The sequence below is a fragment of the Hyperolius riggenbachi genome, chromosome 1, assembly GCF_040937935.1.
Source record: "Hyperolius riggenbachi isolate aHypRig1 chromosome 1, aHypRig1.pri, whole genome shotgun sequence".
NCBI classification, from domain to species: Eukaryota; Metazoa; Chordata; class Amphibia; order Anura; family Hyperoliidae; genus Hyperolius; species Hyperolius riggenbachi.
In genome coordinates this window covers 682851487-682860906 of record NC_090646.1, presented here as the reverse complement: position 1 = coordinate 682860906, position 9420 = coordinate 682851487, and the positions used below count along the sequence as shown (strand labels likewise).

General features: G+C 50.5%; 1 protein-coding gene across 1 annotated transcript in view; it reads left to right on the top strand.

Annotated features, from left to right (window-relative positions):
* Positions 1-2820: 2820 nt before the first annotated feature.
* Positions 2821-9420, top strand: part of LOC137544595 (golgin subfamily A member 6-like protein 25) — a 41679-nt gene continuing 35079 nt past the window's right edge. Inside the window, exon 1 of the mRNA XM_068265695.1 lies at positions 2821-2878. Coding sequence (XP_068121796.1) covers positions 2821-2878 — 58 coding nt within the window. The remainder of the gene's footprint in view (positions 2879-9420) is intronic.

Genomic DNA, 9420 nt, shown 5'->3' with positions numbered 1-9420 from the left:
ATACAATATTACACTGTTATACAAGCTGTACACTGACTGCCTTACATTGTATCACAGTGTCACATCTGCAGTGCTGTCCCATGAGAAGATATCATACAATATTTACACTGTTATACAAGCTGTAAACCGACTGCTTTACATTGTGTCACAGTGTCACATCTGCAGTGCTGTCCCATGAGAAGATATCATACAATATTTACACTGTTATACAAGCTGTACACTGACTGCTTTACATTGTGTCACAGCGTCACATCTGCAGTGTTGTCCCATGAGAAGATATCATACATTATTTACACTGTTATACAAGCTGTACACTGACTGCTTTACATTGTATCACAGCGTCACATCTGCAGTGCTGTCCCATGAGAAGATATCATACAATATTACACTGTTATACAAGCTGTACACTGACTGCTTTACATTGCATCAGTGTCACCTCTGCAGTGCTGTCCCATGAGAAGATATCATACAATATTTACACTGTTATACAAGCTGTACACTGACTGCTTTACATTGTGTCACAGCGTCACATCTGCAGTGTTGTCCCATGAGAAGATATCATACATTATTTACACTGTTATACAAGCTGTACACTGACTGCTTTACATTGTATCACAGCGTCACATCTGCAGTGCTGTCCCATGAGAAGATATCATACAATATTTACACTGTTATACAAGCTGTACACTGACTGCTTTACATTGCATCAGTGTCACCTAGTGTTGGGCGAACACCTGGATGTTCGGGTTCGGGCCGAACAGGCCGAACATGGGCCAGATGTTCGGCATGTTCGGCCCGAACGCCGAACTCAATGGGAGTCAATGGGACCCCCGAACATGCCCATTTTGGGGGCCCTATGGGGTCGCAGGCATAAGGGGGGAGCATGCCCCGGTCGCGGGGGGGGTCGGAAATTCCCCCCACCCCCTCCGCTAGCGCTCCCCCCTCTGCCCGCTTCCCCATACAAAAAGTTTAAATCAAGTTCAATAGTACCTGGGCTGGTGGCATTGGCTGGCAGTGGAGTGAGGAGGAGGAGGAGTCCGAATAGCAGAGTGACGTTGAGGCCGGGCAGCGGGCGGTTCAGCGCTAGTACCCTTGTGGTACTTCCGCCCTTTCTCTGACCTCACGTCCTCTGCGTGATGACGCATACGAGGGTACGCGTGATGCGTACCCTCGTATGCAGAGGACGTGAGGTCAGAGAAAGGGCGGAAGTACCACAAGGGTACTAGCGCTGAACCGCCCGCTGCCCGGCCTCAACGTCACTCTGCTACTCGGACTCCTCCTCCTCCTCACTCCACTGCCAGCCAATGCCACCAGCCCAGGTACACTACTATTGAACTTGATTTAAACTTTTTTTATGGGGAAGCGGGCAGAGGGGGGAGCGCTAGCGGAGGGGGTGGGGGGAATTTCCGACCCCCCCCGCGATCGGGGCATGCTCCCCCCTTATGCCTGCGACCCCATAGGGGGGCCGTATTGCGGCCTGTTCGGCCGAACAGGGCCCTGTTCGCCCGAACAGGGGCCCTGTTCGGCCCTGTTCGGGGGCATACAGAAGTTCGGGGCGAACCCGAACTTAAAAGGCCGAACACCATCAGGTGTTCGGCCGAACTCGAACATCACCCGAACAGGGTGATGTTCTGCAGAACCCGAACAGTGGCGAACACTGTTCGCCCAACACTAGTGTCACCTCTGCAGTGCTGTCCCATGAGAAGATATCATACAATATTTACACTGTCATACAAGCTGTACACTAACTGCTTTACATTGTATCACAGCGTCACATCTGCAGTGCTGTCCCATGAGAAGATATCATACAATATATACACTGTTATACAAGCTGTACACTGACTGCTTTACATTGTATCACAGTGTCACATCTTACAATTACTGTACAGTGTATAGTTAATATGTGGGTGTCTTGTGCACAGTGAGAGTTGGAAATGATACCAGCTATGTAAATCTTTCTATATGGGGTGATGTGCCCTCTCTGTAGTCTCTGTATATTTGGTATAATTTCCCCCAGCAGTTTCTGCTCATCCTTTCACTTGAGAGCTGCTTCTTGCGTCATTGAGGACACGCTGCTGGCATTGCTGAGGACACGCTGCTGGCATTGCTGAGGACACGCTGCTGGCATTGCTGAGGACACGCTGCTGGCATTGCTGAGGACACGCTGCTGGCATTGCTGAGGACACGCTGCTGGCATTACTGAGGACACACTGCTGGCATTGCTGAGGACACGCTGCAGGCATCACTGAGGACACACTGCTTCTGGTGTCGCTAAGGACACGCTGCTGGCGTCACTGAGGACACTCTGCTGGCGTCACTGAGGACACGCTGCTGGCATTACTGAGGACACTCTGCTGGCGTCACTGAGGACACGCTGCTGGCGTCACTGAGGACACGCTGCTGGCGTCACTGAGGACACACTGCTTCTGGCGTCGCTGAGGACACACTGCTGGCATTACTGAGGACACGCTGCTGGCATTACTGAGGACACACTGCTGGCATTGCTGACGACACACTGCTGGCATTGCTGAGGACACACTGCTGGCATTGCTGAGGACACGCTGCTGGCGTCACTGAGGACACACTGCTGGCATTGCTGAGGACACGCTGCTTCTGGCATCGCTGCTTGTGGAGTCACTGAGGACACGCTGCTGGCGTCACTGAGGACACTCTGCTGGCGTCACTGGGGACACACTGCTTCTGGCGTCGCTGAGGACACACTGCTACTGGTGTCGCTAAGGACACGCTGCTTCTGGCATCACTGAGGACACGCTGCTGGCGTCGCTGAGGACACGCTGCTTCTGGCATCGCTCAGGACACATGGCGGTGATCTACGCTGACCTCAGATTCACCCGCACAACCTTTCCACCACAGACAGGTGGGTATATGGCTTCGGGGGGCACGTCAGGGGTTCTGGCTACTGAAAGAAGTCTTCTGAGAGGAGTAATTAGACAGACGGGTCAAACACTCGGCCCTTCCCCTGTGTGGACACAATGGACGTGATTCACAAAGCTTTCTCTCCTGTTATCCTCTGTGTTCACATTATCTATGTTACACATAGTATCAGGGCCGGCTCATGAGGCGGGGTGAAACATTTGCCTCAGGCGGCAAACTTCTAAGGGCGGCACCCGTCCGGGGGGGCCGGCTGCCGAGCCGGAGGGGTAGCGGGCAGGTCGGGGGTATTAAGCCTAGCGGTGGGGAGGAGGGTCGGACCCCCTTGCCTGGGTCCCCCGATCTGCGCTCCCCTCCAGCCTGTAATTAGGAAGCCGCTGCCAGATCGTAAGAGGCACGGGCGGGGAGGACTCACCTTTTCCGCGTTCCAGCGAGCGTTCCACTGACGTCACTTCCTGCATCGCCGCCCACTGTATTGTAAGTGGACGGCGATGCAGGAAGTGACGTCAGTGGAGCGCACGATGGAACGCGGATAAGGTGAGTCCTCCCCGCCCACTGCCTCTTACGATCTGGCAGCAGCTTCCTAATTACAGGCTGGAGGGGAGCGCAGATCGGGGGACCCAGGCGAGGGAGGGGGGGTCCGACCCCCATCCCCACCGCTAGGCCCAATACCCCCGACCTGCCCGCTACCCCTCCGGCTAGGCGGCCGCCCCCCCCCCCCCGCACCCACGGGGGGGGGGGGGGTATGGGGGGCGGCGGCAGCAGCAGCTCTCTCCTAAATTTGCCTCAGGCGGCAAAAAGTCTAGGGCTGGCCCTGCATAGTATCTGGAGACTAGTGAGGAGATGTACAGGAGAGAGAGAGATTGTGGAGAGCTTTGTAGGTTAGGGTTAGGAGTTTAAACTGGATCCTCTTGTTAATTGGCAGCCAGTGATTGACATGTCATGTGACGTTCTTGTGGTTGGCATGATATACCCTATTCATCACCTAAACTCCCATAGACCCAGTTCAATATTTCAATTGTACTAATCAGGAGGCTGAGGATCTATACTTATGTATGATGGTATTCACTGATGTTCTAGTGTGAGTTCTCAATTGGGTCTAATTAGAACATACATGTCAAACTCCGGCCCGTGGGCCAAATCTGGCCCTCAGAGCCAATACATTTGGCCCTCAAGGGGGTTCCCCACTTTGCATTATGTTTGGCCCTCTCTAGACCACCAGGGAAGCTCTATTGGAGGTGAAGCCCTAGATCACCAGGGAAGCAATATGGGGGAGGTAGGAAAAAACACTAATTACTAGAGAACTGTATAGGGGAGGGTGGGGGTCTCTAGACACCAGGGAACTGTATAGGGGTGGGAGCCACTAGACACCAGGGAACTGTATAGGGAAGTGAGGACCACTAGTCACCAGGGAATTGTATAGGGAAGGGAGGAGGACCACCAGACACCAGGGAACTGTTTAGGGAAGGGAGGAGGACCACTAGACACCAGGGAACTGTATAGGGGTGGGGGCCACTAGACACCAGGGAACTGTATAGGGAAGGAAGGAGGACCACTAGACACCAGGGAACTGTATAGGGGAGGGAGGACCACTAGTCACCAGGGAATTGTATAGGGAAGGGAGGAGGACCACCAGACACCAGGGAACTGTATAGGGGAGGGAGGGGCCACTAGACACCAGGGAACTGTATAGGGGAGGGAGGAGAGCCACTAGACACCAGGGAACTGTATAGGGAAGGACCACTAGACACCAGGGAACTGTATAGGGGAGGGAGGAGAGCCACTAGACACCAGGGAACTGTATAGGGAAGGACCACTAGACACCAGGGAACTGTATAGGGAAGTGAGGACCACTAGTCACCAGGGAATTGTATAGGGAAGGGAGGATGATCACCAGACACCAGGGAACTGTATAGGGAAGGGAGGAGGACCACTAGACACCAGGGAACTGTATAGGGGAGGGAGGGGCCACTAGACACCAGGGAACTGTATAGGGAAGGGGGGAGGACCACTAGACACCAGGGAACTGTATAGGGGAGGGAGGAGAGCCACTAGACACCAGGGAACTGTATAGGGAAGGGAGGAGGACCCCTAGACACCAGGGAACTGTATAGGGGAGGAAGGAGGACCACTACACACCAGGGATCTGTATAGGGGAGGGAGGAGGACCACCAGATACCAGGGAACTGTATAGGAGTTGGAGGGGTGCAATAAGACACCAGGGAACTTTATAAGGTGGCCAGTAGACATTGAGGTTGGCCCGCAGATAAGTCCCAGTGTTCAGTTTCGGCCCACTTTGTATTTGATTTTGACAACCCTGAATTAGAATGCAAAAAAAAAAAAATACACGAAACAACTATGTACATAACAACTCTAAAGAATTTGAATGTAAAAAAATAATAATAATTCAGATTAGGTGTTGGTGCTGCTTATACACTATGTCCCGCTCATCAGGTCTTCTCATCAGAATATGATGGGATTGTTGTGTATATTTGTCTATTCAAACAATGAAGCTTTTACTCACTTGTTGGCCTCAAATATCAGGACTGTCCCTATGGGAATTTTTAATCCAGCTATCCTATGCTGAACTGTCATCATCGCTATCGGTGCTCACACATGTTCCCATTGAGTTGCTTGCATAATAAACTGCCTACGATAAAACCCTGAAAGTGAGGAGTAGTATTGTGGTGCCAGCTGTATAGATAAAGCACAGCAATGAATAGTTACTGAATTCATGGTATAATTAATATGCCAGACTCATACTTTGAAAATGCGAGCCTCTACTTTAATCTATAATATCTGCTCTGTATTATATTATTATAGATCATACTGGCCGTACTGCTATATCCTATGTAGTTTATCACTCCCTTTGTGAACCCCATCAGGGTGACTGAGACCTGACACACTGCACTGATGAGAAACTGATCTGTAGAAACACTAATCCTGGAAAACCTGATCCATGGAAACACTAATCCGTGGAAACACTGATCCGTGGAAAAACGGATCCATGGAAAACCTGATCCGTGGAAAAACGGAGCCATGGAAAACCTGATCCGTGGAAAAACGGATCCGTTGAAAAACGGATCCGTGGAAAACCTGATCCGTGGAAAACCTGATCCGTGGAAAACCTGATCCGTGGAAAACCTGATCCGTGGAAAACCTGATCCGTGGAAAACCTGATCCGTGGAAAACCTGATCCGTGGAAAACCTGATCCGTGGAAAAACTGATCCGTGGAAAACCTGATCCGTGGAAAACCTGATCCGTGGAAAACCTGATTCATGGAAAACCTGATCCGTGGAAAACCTGATCCGTGGAAAACCTGATCCGTGGAAAACCTGATCCATGGAAAACCTGATCCGTGGAAAACCTGATCCATGGAAAACCTGATCCATGGAAAAACTGATCCGTGGAAACACTGATCCATAAAGCAGATCAGTTTAAAGGCATCGGTTTTTCATCCGTGACCCTGTGCGGTCAATGTGACGCCTCCATCGATCTGGAAAAATCGCCCCCCTCCCCAAACATGCGGTCTGTTAGGCAGAATAAGCCAAATGGATCCTTTCTAAACAATGGAGCAATGAGAATGGACCCTGTTGATTAGCATAGGATCTGTTCACCTCCGCTAGGATCTGGTCCGTGTAACTGAACGAGCATTGTGTGTGCGTGGGTCGCAGCCATGTGCATGGTACACATCTGTGGACGGCGCACTCCAGACCATTACTAACCACTTGAGGGCCGTAGGCTTACACCCCCCTAGTGGCCAGGCTATTGTGTTCAATTTAGGCCACTGCAGCTATAAAGCCTCGCTGCAGGGCCGCACAACTCAGCACACAAGTGTCCCCCCCCCCTTTCTGCCCACCAACATAGCTTTTTGTTAGTGGGCTCTGATGCTCCTGGAATGCTTTTTTTTTTTTTTTTAATCAATATTTAATTTTTTTTTTTAATATAAATATAGTTTTTTTTTTCTTTGTCACCAGCCCTCCCTCCTTCCCCTGCCAGCCAATCAACACGATCGGCTGTCATAGGCATAATGAGAGACGCACACTCTCCTGCCTCCCAGGGGGACAGCGGTGTCACACGGCTGTCCCCAGTACAGTCAGGCGGTCCTGGGGATGCTGCCGTGTTTACGCCCATCGCCGTGACGCGGTTGTTAGGTAGTTAAACTGGCTTTGTGGCTAGTAGGTTTATAAATTACTTAAAGTAAACCAGAGAAGACATAAGTATAACATTTTATACTTGCCCGAGGCTTCCTCCAGCCCTATAAGCACCGCTGTGTCCCACGCCGTCCTCCCGGTTGTCTCCGTTCTCCTACTATCGGCCCTGGTAACTGGCTCAGCTAGGCCAGTCGGGCTTTTCTGCACATGTGCAGAAGGGCCGCTCATGAACAGAAGAGACTTGCACAGCTGAGCAAGTTACGGGGACCGCTAGCAGGAGAACGGAGACACCCGGGAGGACGGCGTGGGACGCAGCGGTGCTTATGGGGCTGGAGGAAGCCCCGGGAAAGTTTCAAATCTTTTACTTATGTCATCTCTGGTTTACTTTAAGCATGAGTTTCTGGGAAGAGGGCAACAACAGAGCATAATATGACTGTATATATACGGCAAGCTGGCTGAAGGAATACAATGATACAAATGCAGTGCATGAAAGCTGTGAAATAAAAGAGTACAGCTTGTTTTCTCACTGTCTCTGGTGGAGCTCTGTCTGGTTGGTTCTCAGCCTGTTATATCTCATCCAGAGAGAAACACGAGCTACAGCTGAGAAGGAGACAGATTCTCATTATTGTTTATGTGTTTCAGAAGCTGTTATATTTTTATGATTGTTAATGGAAGAGTTCATAAACCATTGCTTTATCTGTGTAGTCAGAGCCTTCCTACTGCAGCCGCAGCTCTCCTGAAAACTAAGCAGAAGCCATGAAACTTCTGTGTGTCTGAGAAAACATTCCTGGCAGCAGGAGAGGGATTACATGTTCAATAAGTCATCATTTATGTGTGCTGAAAGAGCAGCGTTTATGTCAGTGTGACATTCACTATCAGTCAGACTTCACACTGAGCTTTTCAGCTCTGAGCTCCAGAATAAGAATCAGGGACTCCAGACATTCACTTAAATGCTGCACACAACAGCAACAGCCTGGTTATCTGCTCCATCCTCTGTGCTATGGAGAGGGTGGGGGTGTGAAGGCGTGGCAGGACAGAGAGGGACAGGTCACATTACTGTCACCATGTACAATCACAACACTGTCACCCAGCACTGTCACATCACTGTCACCATGCATTGTCAACCTGCACAGTCACATCATTGTCACCCCGCACAGTCACTGTCACCATATACTGTCACATGGCTGTCGCCCTGTACATCACAACACAGTCACCTCGCACTGTCACCATGGATTGTCAACCCGCACAGTCACATCACTGTCACCATATACTGTCACATGGCTGTCGCCCCGTACATCACAACACAGTCACCTCGCACTGTCACCATGGATTGTCACCTCACACTGTCACATCACTGTCACCATATACTGTCACATGGCTGTCGCCCCATACATCACAACACAGTCACCTCGCACTGTCACCATGGATTGTCAACCCGCACAGTCACATCACCATATACTGTCACATGGCTGTCGCCCTGTACATCACAACACAGTCACCTCGTACTGTCACCATGGATTGTCAACCCGCACAGTCACATCACTGTCACCATATACTGTCACATGGCTGTCGCCCCGTACATCACAACACAGTCACCTCGCACTGTCACATCATTGTCACCCCGCACTGTCACATCACTGTCACCATATACTGTCACATGGCTGTCACCCTGTACATCACAACACAGTCACCTCGCACTGTCACCCTGCACAATTAGCACAGGAAAGAGGAAGCACCGCTGTTCTGTAATGTTTCACTTTTTTTTCTAAAAACCGGAACACAAGTTTATTTTTAAATCTGCCAGCTGCAAATGTATTTATTTATTTATTTGTCTGCAATTGTTTATCTATCTACTGTATATAGAATTGTGAAAAAGAGAGCACACCGAGAGCCTAATATAGTGTAGTATGTACGGGTAACGTATAATTGGAAGAGTAATAATATTCATTTAATACTTACAAACCAGGGTTACCAATTAGGCAACCACTGTCAAAGCAGGTGGGGAGATTGTCCTGACCCCACTCAGGATTAAAAAGTCGCTCTCTGTAGCAGAAGAAGGAAGGGTACAACCCTCCACCAAGGGTGGACTCGATGTAGATAATCGGATAACAGACAGGCGGCCGTTTGTGCGCATGCGGCTGACGCGTGATAGGCGGCCGTTTGTGCGCATGCGGCTGACGCGTGATAGGCGGCCGTTTGTACGCATGCGGCTGACGAATAAATTTGAAATGAGAGAGGGTGGGATCTGACATGCGGCGACCAATGGACGTCCAGCAGCGCAGTTCCCCATCAGGTCAGGCTAGTGCACGGACTGCAGTGATTGGATTGAGCCATAGTGCAGCGCTATTGGCTGGCAGTCCACCATGTTCAGTA